The 25,678-nt window shown below is 42.0% G+C and overlaps 1 protein-coding gene and 1 non-coding gene across 2 annotated transcripts in view; one reads left to right on the top strand and one right to left on the bottom strand.

Moving 5' to 3' along the window:
* PDE11A (phosphodiesterase 11A) overlaps positions 1-25,678 on the top strand; it is an 825,102-nt gene that overhangs the window by 732,166 nt on the left and 67,258 nt on the right. The window contains exons 16-17 of the mRNA XM_073577434.1: positions 22,224-22,301; positions 23,537-23,600. Coding sequence (XP_073433535.1) covers positions 22,224-22,301; positions 23,537-23,600 — 142 coding nt within the window. The remainder of the gene's footprint in view (positions 1-22,223; positions 22,302-23,536; positions 23,601-25,678) is intronic.
* On the bottom strand, positions 23,311-23,417 carry LOC141091884 (U6 spliceosomal RNA). The gene has a single exon (XR_012232609.1). It is a non-coding gene; the product is annotated as a U6 spliceosomal RNA (small nuclear RNA).

Genomic DNA, 25,678 nt, shown 5'->3' with positions numbered 1-25,678 from the left:
TCCATCTATCAATACTGAGCAATATATACATTTTTTAGAATGACATATGCTTCCATGCAGACAACGTCTGATTTTGAATAGGTGCGCGTGATCCAATTTGTGGAACTACAGTAATGCAGATCAGCACTGCCTCACAGTATAACATTAGTCTGAGTGCTATCCGATAAAACATATCACTCATCTGAGTTATCCACTTGTGTGAGTGAGCTCTATAAAAGCTTTCCAAATTATGGCATTCTTATTTTCTTTACATTTTATCCAGTGTCCAAACTTTTTGGGAATCAGGGTTGAATGTTAAAGGGGTTGTCCTGGCTTGGGACTGCTGAGTCACGGATCAATGGGCAGCACAAGGCCTATGACCAACGAATTTAATCAGAAGTGCCCATTCCCTTGAAGTGTGTACAGATATAGGTACTCTGCCATGTGAAGTATAATAAGAATATCTGCAGAGTCCCACTTTAAGCATACATAGGCAGACAAGTAATTTGGTGTCTGTGCTATCACATTCTCGCGTGTTCCCACATCCGCACTCCTTGGTGCCGTAGCAAATATTTTTTCGGCTGCCTTCGGATACATTATGGTTGAGTTTTTCTCTGTGTCTCAGTGAGACAGGAGCGCACTTTGTGATCAGGCACGATGCCCATTAGACAGATGGGCATGAGCACAGGCAGCCAGCAGCCCATTTATGTGTGAATGTTAAGGGCAAGATTCCCAGCTACATGAATCCTAATGGCTCCCCATTGTGTTTACAAGCCTGTGGTTCAGGAAAAATGCCATCACTAAAATCCATTCCAAGTCTTGTTAACTGTTTAAGGAGGAATATAAATTTCATCGCTAGGGGGAAGAGGATGACTGGAATGGTATAATTAGTACGCAGCATGATATTAGTCTGGTGACGCGCTTCTGCGGGCCTAGATGATCTAACAAAGTCACAAGTTCTGTTTGTGATGAAATGGCTTCCAAATGAATTATTGAAAGTCACCAGATCACGTTGTGAGCGGTTATCGGAAAAATACATTAAAAATATCCCACAGTCCTTATGGATCGAACAGACAATTGCGCCCAGCTACCTCTCCCCCGATAGTACATAAAAAAACCCTGAAAAGTTCAACCTGACTCCAAAATACTCGTTTTGTATTTTTCTTTTTTCAATAATAAGAATATAATCAGCTGATTTAATGTGATTAGCTGATTGGCCTACTTTGTGATATTTGGCTTTGTGGCCAGAGTGAAAATGGCAACATTTAAAAAAAAAAATTAATAAAGATAGTGATAAAGAAAAAATTACACAAAACGTTCAAAAAAAGGAAGCGCTGAACATAAATGGAGCATTCACTTTAAAGCACTTAAGGCTTGTTCACATGCTACATTTTGGCCATGGAAAAACTGCAGCGTACACTTTAGTACACTATATACTAAGGGACTGTGCTATACATAATAAGTGAGTACACTATATACTAAGGGACTGTGCTTTTACAGATGCACTGAGCATGTCCTATTCTGATCCTCAAAATCAGAACAGAACATTCTCTGACCCTCATGGATCTCATTCTCAGATCTGTGATTTTCATTATCACTCCATGTCACACTGTACAGACACAGAATAATATCTACATCCCGGCACTTACCGCTGACGTCTCGTCTGATTACAGACGCTTTCTCCTGTTTCTTCTCCATCTGGTCAGACCTTCATGTCAACATCTTCCAGCCACGACTCGTCTTGTCACGATGATCTTCAGAGCCCTAAAAATAACAAGGTCACATACATTGTATGCATACATATGTCTCCCCCCAAATACAGATATGTACCCCACCATTATTGTATTATTAGCCACGCACCATTAAAAATATAATGTGATAAGCAGCACTGCGCCCCCCATTACCTATAATCTCTGACTCCCAATAATATAAATTATTCAGTCTGTGACTGTCCCCAATTACCTGTAAGGCTATGTGCACACAGAAAATATGCAAGGTTTTACAGTACAGGAAAAGTGAATGAGATCCCTGAAGTCTCATGCACACGCTGCTTATTTATTCCTTGCAGATTTGTAGCAGATTAAAATCTGCATAATGTCAATTCTTGCAGCGTATTTCACCGGTACTAATGGGGAAAATATGTAACAAAAACATGGGGAAAATATGTAACAAAAACATGGGGAAAATATGTAACAAAAACATGTGAAAATGTGGAAAAAATGTATTTTACGTAACTTTCTTCCTGCCAACACTTTAGGATATGCAGCAGAATTTTCTCCTGCAAGTCCTTAACGTGTGCACATAGCCTAAGTCCCTGTCCTGCATCCCCATCATTCATTATAAGATTTTGATAGCATCATAATCAACTTGGGGGTGGGAGAAGACACTATCAGGAACTGAGCATCCTCCGCCACCTCCCAATTCATTACAAGTCCCTGACAGCGTCTTCTCCCACCTTTCAGTTCATTATAAAGGGTCCTAGGCAACTTATCGCCTCATCTCCCAATCCGCAATAAATTTTACGTTCCCGCATTGTTAGAAGGGGGAGGACAAATTGTTGGAAGGGGAGGATGCTATCAGGGGCTTGGTGCCCTCCTTCACCACCCAATTCATTTTACATCCATATCTAACGTCTTCCTCCACCTCCTCCTGTTCGTAAGTCCATTATAAGTCCCCCTTCTTCCCATCCCAATCCCCCACATCCCATCATTGCCCTCTCCATCAATGGCTTCTCCACCACCCCTATCATTGCCCTCTACACCACCCCATTCATTGCCCTCTCCACCACCCCAATCATTGCCCTCCTCTTTCACCGCCATCAATGTCCTCTCTACCACCTCCATCATTGCCCTCTGCACCACTTCCATCATTGTTCTCTTCCTACACCCGCATCATTGTATTCATCACTACCTCCATCATTGCCTTCTCACCCACCACCTCCATCATTGCCTTCTCCCCCACCACCCACATCATTGCCCTTTCCACCACCTACATCATTGCCTGCTCCCCCACCACGCCCATCATTGCTTTCTCCCCCACCTCTATCATTGCTTTCTCCCCCACCACCCCATCATTGTCCATTCCATCACATCCATCATTGTTCTTTTCACCACAACCATCATTGCCTTCTCCCCCACCATCCACATCATTGCCTTCTTTCCCACCACCCCCATCATTGCTTTCTCTCCCACCACTCCCATCATTGCCCTTTCCACCACCTCCATCATTGCCTCCTCCCCATCATGATCATCATTGCCCTTTCCACCACCACCATTATTGTCCTTTCCACCACAACCATCATTGCCTTCTCCCCCACTACCCCCCATCATTGCCCTTTCCACCACTACCATCATTGCTTTCTCTCCCACCACCTCCATCATTGCCCTCTCCACCATCTACATACACACACACACATACTTCTGCATGTTCCCCCGCAGGTTGGCAGACACACACAGACACACCACTCACCTCTGCGCACGTTCCCCGCAGCCGCAGGATGTCCCCGCAGCATCTTCATTGCTGGCAGCTTTCTCTCTGAAACATCCTTGCGCTGCATGCTGATGCCATCCAGCCGCGCTGTTGTTTCAGACAGGAAGCACGGGCAGGAGGCAGGACGGATCCTGCAGCTCCACTGCCTACAGGGGAAAATGGCAGAGCTGCAGGCATCGCTCCTTGCCCGTCGCACAATCTGGCAGTCTGGCCAGAGACCCCCCCGGAGCCTCGGGCCCTGTTAAACAGGCCAGATTGCCCTCAGTTTTAGCTCCCTGCGGGGGCCCTCTCTACCTCTGGGCCCCGGTGCAGCTACATCGGCTGCACATGCAGTATGTCTGCCCCTGGTAGGTGTAATAATAATAACATTAGCAAATCTCTCCAATTGGAAATGTAGTATAGTTCTTCTGATTCGTTATGTCTCTTTCCTCATGTACAGACATTGCAGGACCTTAGGTATCCATGGTTATGACCACTGATATAGTGACAGTTAGCTAGCCAGTTGCTAATGGTCATAACCATGGATACCTAAGGTCCTGCAATGCCTGCACATGAGGAAAGAGACATAGCAAATCAGAAAAACTATACTACATTTCTAATTTGAGGTATTTGCCAATATTATTATTATTACACCTACTACATATTGGGATAGGATCTTGGAGATGGGAATACCCCTTTAACTTTTATAAAACTTTATTGATATAGTCATGTGCAGATTATATGTGTTTATTTGTGAACTTTTGCTGTGGAAATGCTATAAAAATGCATACTTTTTTTTGTCTGCGGATTTCCCTCATCTCATTAAATTCTACTGGGAAACTGAATATAAAACTAATATTTACTGCAAAAAAAAATTTGACAAGTTGTAGAGTTTGGCTGGAATCAGATGAGCATATGGGGTCGGATGTGATATGCTAATGACACTCGGCTAAAACTCTGCTGTGAGCATGCGCCAAGTGTTAGTGCTCTGTGCTTTGATCTACTTGCATGCAAGAATCGCAGCACAGGAGTGGAGGAGACAGAGAAAGTAACTTTTCCATCTCCTCCATGACCTGTCTCAGTGTATATTGGACTGCACTGGGATGACATCTGAGTGCAGTGCTTTGTTTCATTCACACCCATAGACTTGTATGGGTGTGAGTGACCCCAGTCTCGCTGCCAATCCCAGTGTGGTAATAGCAGGTACGCAGGATGCAATGACGAAACTCGAGACAGATAAAACTTGAAACAGTGACTTTTATAGATAAATGCCGTTAGGGCTATTTTAAGCAACCAACAGAATAAAGCCCCCGTTACACACTGCGATATCGCTAGCAATATCGCTGCAAAGTCACCGATTTTGTGACGTTGCAGCGATATTACTAGCGATATCGCTGCATGTGATACTTACCTCCGACCGGCTCCCCCGCTGGTTATCGCTGATCGCGCGAGAAGCTCCTGGATCATTTCTCGTCGGTTACTTCCTGCGGCGCTTCCTGCTGTGACGACGAGCGACGCGTGGAGCCGGGCGGGAGGACGCAGGATCGCCTCATCTGACATGTAAGTAGCGATCCCCGTCCCCAGCGATGTCGCTAGTGAGATCTGCCTGAGTGGCAGCTCACTAGCGACCACCTAGCGATGCACCAGCGATCCTGACCGCGTCATATCGCTAGTCGGGATCGCTGGTGCATCGCTAGGTGTAACGGTACCCTAACAGTAGTTGTCCTCGCAGGGAGCAAATACACATAAACAAGTATTGGGAGAACACGACTACTCCGGCAAAGACCGGTCACTATAGGGCCGCGGAATGGCCGACTACGGGTCCTTAGTTACTATGTGTCACTTATCCGTCCTGACGTCCCTCGGCATCCTGTTCAATGGTGTGTCGGCGTCGCAGCCACTGGGCCCAGCCGCTGAGGATCTGGCGTAGTCTTCGGGCGTTTCGACGCCCAGGAGAAGCAGGGGCACAACAGGCCCTCGGAGAGTTCTTTGGCGGGATGTCCCCCAGCGGAGGCAGCAGTATACCGCCTGGGAGTGGGAGAGTGGAGGTCGCAACTCCCTGACAGGGGCTGGCAGCGGCGGTGATAAGTGGCAGTTGATAGGCTACAGGCGCAGCCTGCGGCCGCACTGGAGGATCCGCGGCGGGCGTAGGCCCAGCCCCTACCACGGACTGGAGCGGGGCGGTGGTAGCTGCGGGCGGCAAAGAAGAAGTCACCGTGGTCAGGAGTGAAGCGGCAGTGGCTGCGGGCAGCAGCGAGGAGGCCGCAGCCGCGAGCTGGAGTGAGGTGGCGTCGGCCGCGGATGGCTGCGAGTAGGCCGCGGCCGAGAGCTGGAGTGAGGCAGCAGTCTTCTTTTGTCGGTAAGCTCGGTGCTGTCTCCCTGCGGTCCACCAAGAGTCTCCCTCCTGTCGCTGTCCTCCTCTCTGGAAGCTGCTTGTGGCTCTCGCTCTCTGGTCCTCACCAAGTCTCGACCTCTTTCTCCCTTTCTCCCTCGTTCTGCTGACTCACTCAGTCTGGCCCTCTCTGCCCCTCTTATCTGGACTCCTCCCCCAACTGCCCTGTCAGTCTCAGTGGTCCATCCCCTAGCTCTGCTCCCTGGAAAGAGATACCCAAGGAACCTAGAAGACGGTCCCCTCGGTTCCGGCCCGGGTACTCGGCGGAGGCCTCTCCTCCTACACCAGCATGCTGAGATTGTTCTCTCATTCCAAAGCAGCATGAGAAAATAATCGCACATGTGAGCTGCCTCATAGTATAACACTGGGCCGAGAGCTATGCGATGTTTTATCCCATAACACTCTGCCCTGTTATATGCTCGTGTGGCCCCGGCCTTAGAAAGACAAGCAGGTCATTTAACACTACGTAATAAGAGAGCAGAGTGGGTATGAGATTTATATAAATGGCATTCACTCTGCTGGAACTGGAAGACACTGTTTTTTTACTCAGCAAAATTATGCAGCATCAAAAACTTGCCAAAAACTCATTGTGAGAACTGAGCCTTAAAGGGGGTGGTCCACTACTTCAACTAAATGTTCGGGCCCAGATAAAATAATAAAGCCTATATTCACCTCCTGTGCTGGCGCCATTCATATGGTTTTGGCACTCACTGTCCCTGAGGCTGTGATGCAGTGTTGTGACATGTGACACCGGTGCCCAATCAGCTCTGGCGTCACTGTCTCCACCTCCGGACAAACTGAGCATGAAGAGGAAGTCCAGACTGCAGCTGATCTCTGACTTCCTCTTCATGTTCAGTTTGTCTGAAGGTGGAGACAGTGACGCCAGAGCTGATTGGGCACCGGGGATCACGTGTCATTCCACCGCATCACAACTTCGGGGACAGAGCTTGCCCTGTAGGTGAGTATAGGCTTTAGAATTTTATCGGGTCCGAATATTTAGTTTAAGAACGGGTTGTCCTAGTAGTGGACAACCCTCTTGTCACGACTGCAGCCGCAGACGCGGCCCAGCAGGCGCCTCCACGCCGATGGACCCTCTATACCACAGAGGGGGACCCGGGCCTACCCGAACTAGGGAAGGGCAGCAACCGGGATTCTGTGGCAGCTGAGCATGTGCACAAAGAAGACACGTAGGACTAGATAACACCGCACAACTTCAGGTATCAAAAACATAAAGTTTACTAAAGTAAAGTCACAGTACATAGACAAAACTGGGCTCAACCAGGCTCCCGATTCCACACCTCCCAGAAGGGTACCCGCAAGGCACCATTGGATCACCGAGGCACACATAAGCGGGACATCGGGACACAGGCAGGACGTCAGGACACACGAGGTCATCAGGACATCAGGACACACAAGGTCATCAGGACATCAGGACACACGAGGTCATCAGGACACACGAGGTCATCAGGAGATCAGGACACGAGGTCATCGGGAGATCAGGACACACGAGGTTATCAGGACATCAGGGTACACGAGGTCATCAGGACATCAGGGTACACAAGGTCATCAGGACATCAGGATCACCTACAGGACATCAGAGTCACCGGCAGACATCAGACGGGAGTCGTTTAGTTCCGGACATCCAACACGACCTACAGGACCACTGCAGTCATCCAGCTCCAGGCTTCAGGCAGCGGTCATCAGGTTCCAGACTGCGGTCGACAGGCTCCGGGCATTGGACCTAGGATGGAACTCAAGCGTGATGGTGTTAACACCGCAGGATTGTTGGGCCTACATGGAGCTAGCACCGCATGGTAGTCAGAGCACAGCATAGTAGATGCTCAGTAGGAACACCGGTTACAAGAGTCTCAGAGTCACTGGGTGCAGGGCTCCAAACACAGAGGGATTCCAGGAACATAATACAGCAGACAGTTCAGACATAGTCCGGTACGGGATAGGTACAGGATCAAGGATTCAAGCCTGGATACACCGCCTCCAGGCCAGGGCGAATTTAGATGGGGTCAGGTACAGGACAGGTACAGGATCAGGGATTCAGGCCCGGATATACCGCCTCTGGGGCAGGGCGAGGGAACAGGACAAAGCAGGAATCAAGGCAGGGACTTTGGAACCAAAACAGAGACAGACGAGGTCCAGGAACACAGACACGAGACACACATGGCAAGGTTCAGGAGCTTTGTGAGCTGTGAGTAGCTCTAACCCCGCCCATAGGGCAGGGTACGTTTATAAAGGAGCTGCCCCTCAGCAATTGGCTGGGGACAGCATTTCAAGTACACACACACTAACCCTGATAAAAGCAGTGGAGGTGTGGCTGCGCACTCCCTAAGCACACACAGAAACAATTGCAACACAAACAGTGCAGGAACTGCAGCCTAGAGCACCTGGCACCGTCTGCAAGCCTAGACACGTGGAAAGTCATGCACCAGCTGCAAATGACCTCACAACCCGCGGAGAGCTTCCACAGCGGCAACCAGGGACCGCACATGTGGATGGTCAAGCAGCAGAGCAAAGACATAACAACACATGTGCAGCTACGCAGCAGAGCAGGGAACTGAGCAGGCTCCATACAGGTAACAGCCAGCAGTGTCCCAGCTCAATTAGGTGGAAAGGAGTAAGGGGTTAAAGCAAACACATGCATTGTCACGCCGACAAGCAGATACAGACAGAACGGCGTGACACCTCTTTAAGGTGCACGCAGTCCATGCATTTCGGGCTGAGATCGGACCGCAATGTGCAGACTGGCTTTGGCTCTCTTAACCAGAGCGGACAGCCTCATAGAAATACATAAAACTGTTGGACCGATTTGCCAGACGTCAGAATGAGACAATAGAGGCCAAATAAGAGTCCAACAGTAGAGATAACAGACATGTTAATGATACCATGTGACAATAGTTAGTAAAGGAATATAAACTATAAAAAAAAAGACAACACAAAACAAAAGATAAGATATATTAAAATATTTGAAAATATAAAATATAGAATTGATATAGTCAAGGTTAGTCAAAAGCTTCATGTTAAGTAATAATGCAAAATAAATAGCGATATGGCCTGGGGAAAGGATGACATTAAAACAAGTAGTCCCGTAATATAACTGGCTGTTATTCTCCCTTCGACTGTCCTCTCTTCCAGCTGCATTACCGTATATGTTGTGGAGCAGTTGGCCAAAACAAAAGGGTAGAGAAAGATTCCTTGTGACTGTAATATGTACCTGACAGTGTAGACAAAAGTAATGCAGTCAAGAAAAAGAACTGCAGCTCAAGAGAAGTACCTGCAAACTAGAGTTGTTGGGTCAAACCTTTCCGAATTTACTCTTGTGATATTGGAGATGTAAACCCCCACATCTATTAAATAATTTTGCTAATTAGACAACTTTATAAAAATGTCTGGTACCTCAGGGACAACATCATGCATACACCTCTGAAGCCAGCCATTCACATTAGATGGTGACAGCCATCTGAGCCGACTCTCCTGTAAACAGGAGTGCTCGCTCAGCAGAGTTCTCTGTGAGAAAGCCACCGACTGACATGTTGGCTGGCGACTTATCACCGGGAGAACAAAGCGCAGTCTGAAATCGGACACTTGCAGTCAACATCTCTTTCGACCATCAGTCAACCGGCGCCCATATTGAAAGCCAACATTAGTGTAATGTGTATAGGGGGCCTTTACATTTCTTTTTTCTTCACATGAACCATCTTATATGATAGGTACAATATCACAGTATCAATATGCCTATCATTTGATATCTGAATAATACCGACAGTGTATACGTCACCGTATCTACTGCTACATAGCGTGTGTTCGCCCACTGTGAATTACAACAAGTACCGTACACTTGCACACAGTTTTTGAAGGAACTTCTCAGGGAGGTTGGTAATGGCGGTCAGTTCTCCAAGATGTTTGGAAAAACCTTGCCGAGTTCCTTGCAAAACTTTGTGAAAGTACCTAGAAAACCTGAATTAGTGGCAAATATCAGTGTGTATCACAGATATATAATTAGGACTGGGATTTTTTTTTATAGTGAACTAAAAGTGAAGCTTCAACCTACATATTTTAGGAGTGATATAATATTTCACTACAAGAGGGACATGGAGGGTTATGGGATCCACTATGCATGCCGGGATACTCAACCCAGAAGTTCAGCCCTGACTTGCTTGAAAATTGGGCCCTTCAGAAGGCCATTAGGGACATACAGTTGCTAGCATTTATTTAAATGGTTGTAATAGCTAAAATCATCAATTTGCAGTTCTCATTGTTTTCTTAAAGTGAATCTGTCAGTAGAATCAACCCTCCTAAGGTGTCTGTCTGGGCATGTAAATCATAGGAAGCTGAATATGATACCTTGCTATCTGTGATCCTATGTTTTATTTCAGAGAAATCCACATTTTTCTTAATATGTAAATGAGCTGTGAAGATTAATGGGTTGACCACAGATCTCCCCGAGAATCTTGCTCCATATGTGAGACATGTAGATCAGGATAGCAAACTGTCAGTCATTATATATCTCACACTGGTAACTCCCCCTTTCATTTAAAATTAGCTCTGAAGGTAGATTCTCAGGGAGATTTGGAAAATAAAAATGGTGGAGGCCCACAAAGCAGGAGAAGGCCATAAGAAGATAACAAAGCATTTTCAAGTTGCCCTTTCCTCAGTTCAAAATCTAATTAAGAAATGGCAGTTAACAGTGACAGTGGAGGTCAAGATAAGGTCTGGAAGACCAAGCAAACTTTCAGTGAGAGCTGCTCGTAGGATTGCTAGAGAGGCTAATTAGAACCTCTGCCTGATTGCAAAAGACCTTATAATGATTTAGCAGACTCTGTAGTAGTGGTACTTTGCTCTACTGTTCAGAGACAACTGCACAAATATGGCCTTCATGGAAGAGTCATCAGAAGAAAACCTCTCCTGCCCTCCGAACCAGAAAATTCAGCTTCAGAAGTATGCAAAAGAACATCTAAGCATGATGCATTTTGGAAGCAAGCTCTGTAGACTGATGAGGTTAAAATAGAACTCTTTGGCCACAATGATCAAAGGTATGTGTGGAGGAAAAAAAGGGCAACAGAATTTCAGGAAAAGAACATTAAGTCAACCATTAATCATGGGGGTGGATCAATCATACTTTGGAGTTGTGTTGCAGCCAATGGTACGGGGAACATTTCATGGGTAGAGGGAAGAATGGATTAAATGAAATTTCAACAAACTCATGATGCAAACATAACACCATCTGTAAAAAAGCTGAAAGTTGAAAAGAGGATGGCTTCTACAAACGGATAATGATCCAAAACACACATCGATATCCACAATAGACGACCTCAAAAGACGCACAATGAAGGTTTTAAAATGGCCCTCACAGTCCCCTGATCTGAACATAATTGAAAATCTATGGCTAGACCTCAAGATAGCAGAGGATGCAAGACAACCCAGGAATCTCACAGAACTGGATGAATTTTCCAAGGAAGAATGAATGAAAATCCCTCAAACAAGAATTGAAAAATGCTTGGCTGGCTACAAAAAGTGTTTACAATCTGTGACACTTGCAAAAGGGGGTGTTATTAGGTACTAACCATACAGGGCGGCCAAACTTTTGCATAGGCCCATTTTCCTTATATATTGGCCTAAAATACAAAGGAAATGTGCCATATTTAACTTTAGACCTTTTATAGATCATTTATCATCTTCAACTTAACTGTTCATAACCGTAATGTTGACCAAAGGTGTTCAAACTTTTACATGCCACTATAGATGGCTTAGGAGGGTAGACCTAATGACATAAAAAGGATATCTACAGATTGGTGTCAGGTATTCTTTACAGTTATGATAATTATTTCTTTGATGCTGATATGTGTCTTTTTCTATATCACAAGATAAAAAGGCATTTCCAAATGTAGGTGTGAATAGAGCATTGCATTTTGAGTCCATAAATACATTTTAAAGTCCAAATCTGGGAATATGATTCTCCCACATAATATATTTCCAATATTTAAACATTATAGTCCTTGACCTCATACACGGGTCACATTCCGCACATACATCAAAACCACCATACCCTACATGGATACCAGGAATGTTTAAAGTTTTTTTTATTTTTAAATATAATTTATTAATCAACATTCAAAGATTACATAATATAGGTGCTCATAGATCTATCAAAACCGGGTGGGAGTGAACACAAACAGCCAGGTCACAAAATTAATTATATGTAAAATGCTAGGTGGAACATAAAACTCATGTATCCATGAATGCTCCTACTCCTAATAAAGTTGCACAAATTTATAATTATTTGAGAGCAGCTTGATCAGTAAATCAATACATGTAATGCATCATAAAAAATACATCATGGCGCCTGACCGCCGCTGTGCAAACAAAAGTTGGACTTGTATCTCAATAAGAGCAGAAACTAAATAATGCAGACTTTTTCCTTATTGGAAAAATTAGCCACCATTATATGCAAGACATGTTAGAGTACCTGTGATGCTGTGTCGGGACCCACCACGTATACCCTGATGCGCGTTTCAGCGTTCCTTCTTCAAAAGGGGCGTTTTTTTTTTTAAATATATTTCCTGTAACCAAAACTGGAAATAACATAGCAATCCCCATGTCCATTATAACATACTCTGTTAATTAGTGATGAGCGAACGTGCTGGGATAAGGCGTTATCCGAGCATGTTCTGGTGCTAACAGAGTGACTTCAGCGTGCTCGAAAAATATGTTTGAGTCCCCGCAGCCGCATGTCTCGCAGCTGTTCGACAGCCGCAACACATGCAGGCATTGGCTAACAAACAGAGATGCGACTGTCGAACAGCTGCGAGACATGCAGCCGCAGGGACTCGAACATATTTTTCAAGCACGCAGAAGACATTCGGTTAGCACCAGAGCATGGGCGGATAACACCTTATCCCAGCATATTCACTCATAACTAGTACTGACTTCTCTACGTTCAGATTGTAATAAACACATAAAGACAAACACAAATCGCCATTAAATCATGTCATTATAATCAGATTATTTCATTTAAAGTAAGCAGAGAACGCTTTGCAGAAAATGTTGGTAGGGCTTCATGCCGGCGAAGGCTTCAAAAATTGCTTGTTTACATGGCTAGACATAGGGCACAGGAGACATACTTTGCGCCACCATATTAGTCATTTTTGTATGAAGTGAGGCTGTTCAGGGGCTGCTTGCAATTTGGTACAAATGAGCCATGCTCATTTTAAATGTCAGAGGCTGCCAGATGGGCTTGACAAATGTGATACTCGCACAGGTTCACTGGCTATAGTGTAAACCAATTCAGAGAGGAGAATAGCTGTTCAAGAACCCTTAAAGTATCCTACGCCTTAAAAGCGTAGACGGTATCAAGACCACAGCGTTATTACTGGATATATAGATGGCGTCTGCGCCCGGATCATATATACTTGTTGCATTATACAGCTCTTCTTTGTTCCAGATGAACGGGCAGAAATGAATTCCTTTTGAAGGTAGAAGGCTTTATGTCTGGGGAAAATAGGCTTTCTTTCATTTTTGGTCACCTCTGACTATTTTTTTTTCGTGTTGTGTTATTGTAGTTTATTTTGTTTACAGTTTAATGAATAGAATCAATTTTCAGTATTGCATCAGGACAGTCTGCAAAAATAGGGCACTTTTTTTTACCTGTCTTTAAAAAAAAAATTAAGGGATTTGTGATTTTCTTTTCAAGCTGCAGAAACTTATTCAGATTATCTTTACTGTAATTATGATTATTTTCCAGCTTACAGTAAATGCAACTGATGTCTTCGTATCAGAATTATGGGCTGTAGACATGGATCACTTATATATTCATAAAGATTTATTACAGTTTTCCAATTTGTCCGTAAAAAATATTGCTTGTCCGTAATTTTTTAATAAGCTGTCAAGAAAAAAATGAAAAGTCAAGTTGGCAACTCTGGGGTTTTCTTACTTTCTTCAACAAGTCGATGAGACCTTGAAGATCGAATTTGCCAATAAATAAGTAAACAAAAAGTAAAGATAAAGTTTTATGAAGTTTGTTAAAATAGAACTTCATAAATTATGGACTTGGTTGTATTGTGCAATACCGTTCCTCTGATTTTATACAAAGGTTCCACATGAATTTGGGAGAAAATAAATTATTATTTAATATTCCAGTGTACACTAGACCGAAGTACTTTCCTTTTGCAGTTTACAGGACCCGATAGAGCCGGGGTACACAAACTGCGATCCCTGAGGCCCTTATGGTTGAAGGGGGACACTCGACTGATTCAATCTCTGGCATTTACTATAATGGAGAGAGCCAAATGCATGAATTCTTCTTCCTTTCTGGACTGCAAACCAATGAGAAGGATACCTCTACCTTGTTGATGGGTGAAAGCCATAAAAATGGAGCCGGTATCGATTAGATATTTATGGCACACAAGAAGCGTAACTATAATATATGCATGGGTTGCAATTTCATCCAGGCCCTGGAGCCTAGGAGGCACAAAAGGTCCCTTTAGCCCATATTAAAATACTATTACTATTAATGACCTGTGATAGTTTTAGGGTCCTGTTGGAGATTTTGTACTGCAGCCCTCAGCTGTTAGCTTCTTGGCTAGTTAGCAACAATGGAGGGGTCACCACCACACCGTTTTCTTTTAAATTATTTAAATTATTAATTTTAAAAAATGGTGTGGGGTCCCTCACATTTCTGATAACCAGCTGATCTAAAGCAGTCACCTGGGGGCTGGTACTCTCAGACTGGGAAGGGGCAATGGATATTGGCCCTGCCCCGCCTAAAAATAGCAGCTCACAACTGCCCCATTAAAGGTGCATCCACGATAAATCTGAGGGCTGCAGCCGCAGCTGTCAGTTTTTCCTGTGCTGGTTATTAAAAAATATAGGGAGGACCCCATTTTTTCTTTTATTTATTTATTAGCTAAATGTACAGGAGCCAGCTAGTGAACACTCTCATCAGCATCGCCTGGTCTCACTGCTATCATCGAGACCAGGCGTAGGCTGATGAGAGTTGTACTCACCAGCCGACACCTTACCGCGGTAACCTTTTAACTGCCAGTCACAGGTGCTTACTCACACGCTGTTATCTGTGTGACAGCATGGGAACAGCAGCACTGTGACTGGTGTTAACTTGTAAGGTTACTGCCGATCAGAACCAGTGTTTCTGGCGCTGTCATCCAAACGGATGTTCAAGCAACCCCATTTATTTGTATGGGGTCCAGGTACCGTTCTGGTACCCGAACCAAACTTTTTTTTTCTAAAGTTCAGCCAAACCTGACGGACCCGAACATCCAATGATCCGCCCATCACTAATCAGTTGTCTGCACGAACCCTTAAAAGGTAACTGTTGTCCTGAGATAATTATTGGACCTGACAGCTAAACAGTACCATAGACGTTAAGGTCAACGAAACGGGAAAGTTATTTCTATAATAAGAGTGAGACAAATGTCCCCAAATAAATATATATATATCACGCAAAACGTTTCTTTCTACATTTCTGTTTCCACAACAGTAATTACTTTGCTGCCCTATTATACTCTGAGAACTTGATCTAATGTATGTATTAATAAGCGACTGTGCCAAGTTAGTTTAGCTTAAAGCTGTAGCCATTCACTTATTGATATTACCGCTAATTTCTTCATTATGCTCACATGATTAATTCTGTGTGTAAACCGTAATTAATGTTCTACCCATATTATATGGAAATCACCTATGTATACCATTTGGCATGAGTCCCGGAAACATTTATTTTGTCAGATGTTCTTGTTTCCACTCGCGTTGGGAGATCCATGCTGAATGCCAGTGGCATCTTATGCAAATCAGGACGAGGATGCAGATCATCAATGTGTTACACAAAGATATGCCCAATACAGCTGTGATGTAAAACAATGCTCCATTCCTACATAATATGCATTTTATTCAATTTTGCATAGAAAATTGTATCTAGTGGCCGTGCAATGGAGTTTTTGTTTTGTAGCAGGAGTTTCACGATATGGTCTTAAAAGTTGACCTGTCATAGCCATCACTGCTCGGTTATTAACAGACACCAGGCTGCTGGTGTGAATATGATGTTAAAAATATCACAATATAATGGGGGACATTGATCATTGCATTTGCACCGAGTTTTATGGGTAAATTGCAACATTTCATTGTTACAAAGGCTTGAGCTAAACGTATCTATGTTTTACAACATTTATTAGATTATTTTTTAGCAACAATCTTTTGGTGAGAAGTACGAGATATTTATGATTGCATTTACTACATGAAAGTTCTAGGCTGGTCATACCGGGCTTTAAAAAGGTTTAGAACAAATCCATTTATGTTGCAACTATCGTTAACATACATAAAAGTCACAATTTGCATAACTTCTTTATTACTGTGTGATATTTGAGACATTGGTCTCAGGCTCCTATCTAACATTTGGAACTATATTACCATGTTTAACCCCTTCCTGATGTATATGTACTGCGCTGCCAAAGCTGCATTTCCGCAAACCGAATGTACATCTGCTTCCTTGCGGTGGCGTTGGATCACTCCGAGCGCTGGCACTGTAAAATGCAGGTGTCAGCTCTATATGAGAACTGACATCCAGAAACAACTCCAGTAGTCGGTGCTAGCACCGATTGTGGCGTTTTACCCCTCTGATGCAGCTGTCAATAGTGACAGCAAAATCAATGGGCATCGCACAGGGAGGGAGCTGCCTCTCTGCTCCCGACAGCACAACGTGTTGTGCCTATGGTCTCCATGGTGATCCTGGGCCAAAGCATTGCCACGGGTTCATCCATGGATGGTGGCCTGTAAGCTCCTGCTCAGAGCAAGTGCTGACACGCCTCCTCCCTGCCTGCGATGCACTGTTCTAATGCCCTGCAATGCAAAAGCATTGCACAGTTTTAGATCATCTATCAGAGCAGGGAGAGTTGATGTTCCATTCTGGAACAGGGTAAAAAAAAATTATTAAATTGCAAAAATATTTAAAAAAAAAAAAATCACAAGATAAAGAACAAAAAAAAAAAAACAATCCAATAAATATATTAATAAATATATAAAGTACACATATTTGGTATCGCTGCATCCGGAACAATCCGACCTATAAAACTCAGACCCACTAGTTATCCCCTTTCAATGAACACTGTTAAAAAAAGAAAAAAATGAGGCAAAAACTATGCTTTTTCATCATATTGCCAAACAAAAAGTGGAATAAAATGCTATCAAAAAGACAAATGTAAATAAAAATTGTATTGCTGAAAACGATATTTTGCCCTGCAAAAAAAACAAGCTGCCATACAGCTCCATCAGTGCAAAAATTTAAAAGTTATAGCTCTCAGAATAAAGAGATGCAAAGATAATTATTTTTTCAATAAAATAGTTTTTATTATGTAAAAGTGCCAAAACATAAAAAAGATATAAATGTGGTATCACTGTAAGCGTCCTGTCCCAAATAATAAAGCTGCCTTATCAATTTTGCCACATGCGGAATGGCATAAAAAAAGCAATTCCTTAATTGCTAGTTTTGTTCATTCTGCCTCCCAAAAATCTGAAAGAAAAGCAATCAAAAAATGTCATGTGCCCGAAAATGGTACCAATAAAAACGGAAACTCATCCTTCAAAAATTAAGCTGTCACATGACTCTGTCAAATTAAATATGGAAAAATTATAACTGTCTAAATATGGGGATGGAAAAGGTATTTTTGCAATAAAAAGTGTCTTTTAGTGTGTGGCCGCAGCTAAACATAAAAATCCTATATAAATCTGGTATCGCTGGAAACACACTGAGAATAGTCATCTAAAGTCAGCTAATCGCTTGTACCACATAAGGAGCGGCATAAAAATTCAGGCTCAGTGCACATTTATCCTGCACTCTGCGTTGAGCGTTTACACTGGGGTTTCCATGTAAATCTCTGACATATGTGATTCAGACAAAACCCTGAGCGGAAGATTCCCGCTAATGAGGCAGATGGAAGCACTGAGGATGCAGTCAGGCTTATGATCCAGCAGTGTCCATCATTTTAGACATGCATAAAAGCACAGTCCGCCACAGTTTTGCACACTTCTCAAAAGGACAACATTGAACAGAGGCCAGACAGAGTCCAGTGTAACTCTGCTGCCTGATCCCTCAAGGGTTTCACCTGAATCACGTCACTTGGACATTTAGATGGAAACCCCAAAGTAAGTGCTCAGCGTAGAGCACAGGATAAGCTGGTAAGCCACATGTTGGACCTAATAAATATGTCATGTTCAGTGCACAGCTAAAAATATATGAATACTAAGAAAGGAAGCTAAGTATAAGATATATAGAGAGTTTAAAAAATTTATACAGTAAGTGCACGGCATAATAAATTTCATAAATACCAAATCTTATTACTGTCAGGCTTTTTTGGTTTATAGAAAGCTAAGATTTGACTATAGAGGAACATCGAAACATTTTGTAAAGTCAATTCCCATCAAATCCGGCTTGGCTGAAACCGTTTCTTTTTAATTACACTACTAGTGATTGTAAATCATTAGTTTTAAGCGACCACTTGCAATTAACATCTCCATACTTCATTCTGTGCCCTTTTCTTGCTATTATTAGACTTGCAAATTATCACCAATGGAATACCCCGAGCCAGGTGATATAAAAGTGCGAATGACAAATTGCCTTTGCTTTGTAAAAGTTCAGATAATTGATTTTGTAAAATAGGAACCACAAAACTTCAAATGAGTCCATCTAAGTGCCTTGTATTGTGATTAATGAAATGAAATCCGCTATGGGTGAGATTTACCTTGGTGGGAATTTTCACTTTTCTTAGTAAACTGGGAAAATGTTTACTTCAGTCTTACAAACATTGGTTGAATTCAAGTTTATCACTCTGCAGCATTTTTATGGGTGACTTTGATTGATTTTTTTCTTCCACATTCACTTTTCATCCAAGAGGAAGAATTCTTCCATACAGATAAAATGTAAACACTACAGCCACTCAGCGGCCTAATGATCGGCTGCAGTGGTCGTGTGACCGCTCCGTCAGATGTTGATCCAGGAGACCAGCGGAGGACATAGAGGTATCTATAGATTAGGTGATCACTTTTAGATCTGGTGGGGGTCCAACATTCAACAAATGGGATCAGCAGAATAGGGCACTTTTATTCCCCCTAAAATGGTGTGGCGGTGCACATGCCCAAAGACTGCTACATTAATTCTCTGTGGGGCTATTGGAAAAAGCCAAGCACAGCACTTGGCAGTCCTATAGGGAATTAATGGGGTGTCTGTCTAGTTCACTACTGCTCCATTCTATCCATTCTAATGAAGATGAAAGTGCCCCATTCTGCCGATCAGTGCGGGTCACAGTAGTTGGACTGCTACCAACTAAAACTGATCATCTATCCTGCAAATAGCTGATAACTTATCTGCATCGGATAACCCCTTTAAGTTCCTAAACTTGGATATAGTTTTCTGGAAGTATAAAGCAAAGATTTCTTAGGGGATAATTAACATTCCCTAAGTTTTGTATAGTTTTTACTTTATTTCTGATGCTCATCACTAGCTTCTCATTTTGAGGAGTCAAAAGTTTTAAATTGAGTTCTGAACTAGAATGCCCATGTTCATTAGTGGATGTTCTCCCAGCATGGTTTTGCCCCACCATGGTTTTTGCCCCCCACCCATTGTATTACTCCATACCCTCCCACTACACCGCTTTACATTAGTTGCCTGACTGAAAATGTATTTAATGAGATTGGAAACATCACATGTAGAATGGACTGCACGTTGCACCAGCAGAGGAGACATGGTCACTTGAAGCTTTTCAGAAGTTAGTAAAAATGAGGAATAAATTACAATTGGTGAGAACACAAGAATATAAATTGCCTTCTTCATATACACTAAGGCCTCAGTTCTTCATAGCCTTTGCACCTGTTTTTTGTCTAGTTTTGTGCCTCTTTTTGTTTGCACCCAATTCATTATTCTAAGGGCTCTTATTTTTAAGTCTATTTAATACATGCTTGCCTGTTGATTTTTTTTTCCACTTTATGGGGGGAGCCCATCAATTCCATTCACTTGATTTATCAATTGTAACTTATTAAAAAGTCATAAAATTTTGCCCAACTTCACTCCAGCTCCCCCCTTAGTGTAGTTTTGTTGGATGTACCCTAACTCTGGGAATCACCCTCTTCTCTCGCTCATATAGGTATTTGCTTAGAGTAAGGATCATATCAATGGGCAGATTCCTGGAGTCAGCTAAACTCATGTTTATAGAGCCACATTGAGACTTTGCTATTGACAGACATTTTAAGATGGTTCCTCTACGGTTTTATGGTTTATGGACAAAGATCAACAACGATACTCCAGCCAAAATCATTAACGTACGTACATGCAGTGCATGTCAAATAGTAACCCTTACCATGTATGTCAAAATTTTTCATATCCTGAAAAGTAAAGCTTTGGTCAGATCATGATTCTATTTAGCGATCACCTTTCTCTTAGTGTGAACCAATTGGATCAGTCTAACTGGACATCTCTAATTTCGAAAGCATTTAAAAATTGTCAATGTCTGAGATCCTCACATTACTCTCCTGTCCAGCTGCAACTGCCATGTCTTAATCTGAGCCCTTCTCTGCCATTGTGGTGTAGGCTCTGAACCCTGAAGTTCTCCACAAGGTCTGCATGTGTTACAGTGTGCACAGTGTTTTGGCTACATGACTGGCCGATCAAATATTTGCCGATGTATTGGTCTACCTCAATAACTAAACATTGTAGTAAAGTTGGATGACAAACAATATGGCTGACATTATACCACCTTCAATGATGTTCATCCAGTTCCAATTGACCAGTCTGCCTAGCTATGCATAATACAGGACAATATCTGCAAGGAGTTTGTATGTTCTCCTCGTGTTTGCTTGGGTTTCCTCTGGGTACTCTGTTTTTCTCCCACATTCCAAAGACATACTGATAGGGAATTTAGATTGTGAGCCTCATCGGGGACAGTGTCGATAATGTCTGTCAAGCGCTGTGGTATTAGTGGCGCTATATAAATGAGTAAAACAAAAAAAAATAAAATAAACTGCTTCAGAAGGTGTGTGCAGCAATGGTCACCATATTGGTTGTTGTAACCAACTCTTCTCATTTTTTTTTCATTTAGTGGGACATGTTCTCACAAAAATCTGGAAGGGGGATTTTAGGGTTTATGTTTAAGCACTGGAGTGATGCTAAGCACACTGACTCTAGTATTATACTTACCAGGTTCCGTCACCAGCTCTTCCTGCCGCCACTCCTGTCCTGCTCCGCTATCTTTTGACCGCAATATCTGATTGACCAGTAGTCAGAGGTAACGGTCCAAGCTCTCACTGTAAGTCTATCAGAGCGTTGTTCTGGCTCTCATAGACTTACACTGAGCTGTGAATTCCGGCTTGCTCAGCAAATATTGTAGCAATCTGACAGGTCACAACTTGAAGAAGACCGACCAGAGTGGCGCTGATAAAAGATGAAGATGGTGGCTGGTGAGTATAATACTGGGGACAGGGAACTTAGATTAGTTGCACCAAAAGAATGGGGCACTTTTATCCCTGTTAGAATGGAGCGACAGTGTGTATCCTCGAATGCCAGTCCATCTATTCCCTATGGTGCTGCTGGAAAAAGCTGAGCATAGGGCTCAGCAGTCCCATAGATAGTTAAACTAATGGTGGTCAAGCATGAGCAATACCACCCTATTCTACCATAAATATGCCCCGTTTTGGCGATCGGTGTAGTCCCAACATTTGGACACCCACTGATCTATAACTTATCGTCTAATCATAGAATCATAGAATGTTAGAGTTGGAAGTGACCTCCAGGGTCATCATGTCCAATCCCCTGCTCAGACAGATGTCTGTCCAGCCTCTGTTTGAAAACTTCCGTTGAAGGAGAACTCACCAGCCTGTTCCATTCATTTATCACCCTCATTATCAAAATGTTTTTTTCTAATATAATCTGTGGATAATCCCTTTAAATGTATAATGATTTTTTTTCTCATAGGATGGAAAACATTGGTTAACTTTGGTTAAGGGCAACTTAGTGTTTGCAATAAATGGACTTTTAAGACTCCATAAAGACAGTTACCCAAAATAAAAGTCTATTATAATTATTAATAATCCTTATTTTATGTGTTTTTGTCCTGGTATATGTCAGATATACTCAGTTCTTCCAGTAGCGCATGAGTTAAGCACTTTACAATTTTCTTAAGAAGAATGACAATTTCTTTTCTTGTCCACAGGGAGGACGGTATGTTACATTAAAGCCAAAATCTGATCCATCTTGATAAATTGTCATGATAACATTGTCAGGTGCAAGTGGCAAACAAATCTCGTAACATCACATCCTATAACAATTTCTATTTTTACATCTCTGATCCCATTAACCTGCCCGTGTTCCGTATTTTTTCAGGAGACGAAATGAGTTTTTTGAACTGGTCAGTAAAGGAGAATACAACTGGAATGTTAAAAACCACAGAATCATATTCAGGTAAGAAAAAAAGCAAGTTTTTGAATTTCAGAAAGGATTTTCTGGAAATTCTCATTGTTTATGCTATTGGGGGGGGGAAAGATATTTCAAATTATATTGACTACTTATAAAGAAGAAATAAACAAAAATAATTCAATGTGGGCATTTCAAAGGGACCGATCTCTTAAATGAAATCTTGAATGTATCATATTTCGTGACCTAGTCAGAATGTTAAAGCTATTTACCAGGTATTCCTAAAGGATCATATGATTTCTAACAAATTACCAGCGGGCTGCTTTCATTTCATGCGAATCACAGAATAATGCAATGCTGCAAACCTTTCTGGCTGTTGTATACATTGATTGATGGAATTAAAATTACTCATATACATTAGTACTTGAACCTATAGCAAAGTGCAGAGCAAGTTTTTACAGGTCTAAAGAATATTGACCCCCAAAAAGTGACTTAGTTTTTCCTTCCATATGCAAGATACTAAATGCCGCTACCGCAATTACAAGTAACAAACGGTACGGCCAGTGTCAGACGTATGGCCCAAATCGGTATTGTTTAACAAGTTAAGTATTCAAAAATAAAATATTTAAAATAGTAAATTAAAAAAATATATAAATATATATTTTTTATTTTTTTAGTTATCTATAGAATGTTTATTTATTTATATTTTTACGATATACCGTATATTATATTATATATATTATATTTCTTATTATATATTTTATTTATATATAATATAAATAACATAAATATATATATTGTATAGGAATAAAAAAATAAAAATAAATATATAAATAAGAAATTAAATATATATTTATTTTGCTTTTAAATTATATATATATTTATTTATATTTACTTTTTTATTTTATTATTTTAAATATTTTATTTGTTTTATCTTTATTATTCTTTATTTGATAAACAATACTAAGGTAGATAAGTGAACAAAGGTGGATACAGATAAAGATCTCTCTGAATAAATGGAATAAATGTATCACTCGTAAAAAAAAAAAATGGTGAAAAATATGTGGAACTCTTCACCAAATGAAGTGTCAGCCTTGCGCAGCAGCCATGCTATTCCTCTCTGCATTCTTCTAATTTTAGTATATGGGCTGCCAATGCGAGAACATCTATTTTTTTTTGTAAGAGCCTTTTCTCAAATACTACATTTAGTATAATAAGGCCGGTAGCGATCGGTAACAAGCGCTGGCATAGTACGTTTGCTTTGATCTTCCCCTTTCTTTCAGATCAATGCTGATGACAGCATGTGACCTTGGAGCTGCCACCAAACCATGGGAGATCTCAAGACAGGCAAGTGTTGATTTATTGCTGGGCAGGAGGAACGTTCTGATGGGACACTGTTACAATGACTTACAAAGCACCATAACAATATAACCCTTCACCATAAGGACTGGGGAGGACTCTATAGGTTTGCAGTAATAGTTATTTTTCTATATGTAATTTACCTAGATAGAGGTTTCTCTTCTTTGATATCTTTGTGTGCCCTGCTACATGACATCTTCCAATTCTTCGCTTTCAGCTGTTTACACATTAATAGAAAAAAAAGGAATTTGCCATATAATGGTGGCTCAGTGGTTAGCACTGTAGGTGGCTCAGTGGTTAGCACTGTAGGTGGCTCAGAGATTAGCACTGCAGGTGGCTCAGTGGCAGCACTGCAGGTGGCTCAGAGGTTAGCACTGTAGGTGGCTCAGTGGTTAGCACTGTAGGTGGCTCAGAGATTAGCACTGCAGGTGGCTCAGTGGCAGCACTGCAGGTGGCTCAGAGGTTAGCACTGTAGGTGGCTCAGTGGTTAGCACTGTAGGTGGCTCAGAGATTAGCACTGCAGGTGGCTCAGTGGCAGCACTGCAGGTGGCTCAGAGGTTAGCACTGTAGGTGGCTCAGTGGTTAGCATTGCAGCCTTGCAGCGCTGGGGTCCTGGGTTCAAATCCCACCAACGACAACATCTGCAAGGAGTTTGTATGTTCTCCGTGTCTATGTGTGGGTTTCCTCTGGTTTCCTGAGACACTCCAAAGACATACTGATTGTGAGCCCCACTGGGGTCAGTGATGATAATGTCTGTAAAGAGGTATGGAATTAATGGCGCTATGTAAATGAGTAAAATAAATATATAATGGCATTGGTTTCTGGTGAGGAATTTGGAGTTTATTCCCGCCAGCATGGAGAACCGTCATGCCTTCGTACATTATTGGATTAGGTCACAATGGCACAATTGATGGTCATGGCCGTATAAACTTGTGTTTCAGCTAAATTAAAAGTCTGGTGTGCGTGAAAGAATGTAACTAGTGTATGGAGTTGAACTCTATTCATGACTTGACCACCAACCGGGGCCCTTGGGGAAGATAGGGGGTCATCTCCTATTTATTATCATAATAAAAGCCCAGACTACCATGCCAATTTTTTGGCTGATCAAATTCATAACCAAAGACCAATGAAAGCCATATGGAGCCATATTTCAGTTCTATGGGAATAATTAATAGCTGTATTCGTCACTAGGATGGGCTCCCAGTTCTAGTGCAATCATGATGTTATATAATAACATGTATTTTATTTTTATTACTTTCTAAACATGATTAACACAAGATAAATGTTGGAGGCACAATATCTACACATCCGATGGTCTTGTATTATGCACATGGTTACAATGTTTCTACCATATCATCTCAATCACATAACATGTTAAGTGTTATAATAATGGCTGGATATCATTAAAAAATAATGTGTGTAATGTGTAGAATATGTTTGGAATGTGTGTAATATATGTAATATGTGTGTAATATGTATGTAATGTGTGTAATATGAGTGTACAGTCATGGCCAAAAGTTTAGAGAATGAGACAAATATTATATTTTCACATGATCTGCTGGCCTCTGGTTTTTATGTGTTTGTCAGATGTTTTTATCACATACAGAAATATAATTGCAATCATATTATGAGTAACAAAAGGTTATATTGACAGTTAGAATGAGTTAATGCAGCAAGTCAATATTTGCAGTGTTGACCCTTCTTCTTCAGGACCTCTGCAATTCTCCCTGGCATGCTCTCAATCAACTTCTGGATCAAATCCTGACTGATAGCAGTCCATTCTTGCAAAATCAATGCTTTTATTTTGTCTGAATTTGAAGGTTTTTGTTTGTCCACCCGTCTCTTGATGATTGACCACAAGTTCTCAATGGGATTAAGATCTGGGGAGTTTCCAGGCCATGGTCCCAAAATCTCTATGTTTTGTTCCCTGAGCCATTTAGTTATCACCTTTGCTTTATGGCAAGTTGCTCCATCATGTTGAAAAAGGCATTGTTGATCGCCAAACTGCTCTTGGACGGTTGGGAGAAGTTGCTCTTGGAGGACATTCTGGTACCATTCTTTATTCA

The sequence above is a fragment of the Dendrobates tinctorius genome, unplaced genomic scaffold (genome assembly GCF_039654945.1).
Source record: "Dendrobates tinctorius isolate UK_male_01 unplaced genomic scaffold, ASM3965494v1 ptg000056l, whole genome shotgun sequence".
NCBI classification, from domain to species: Eukaryota; Metazoa; Chordata; class Amphibia; order Anura; family Dendrobatidae; genus Dendrobates; species Dendrobates tinctorius.
This window is presented reverse-complemented; position numbering and strand designations above follow the sequence as displayed.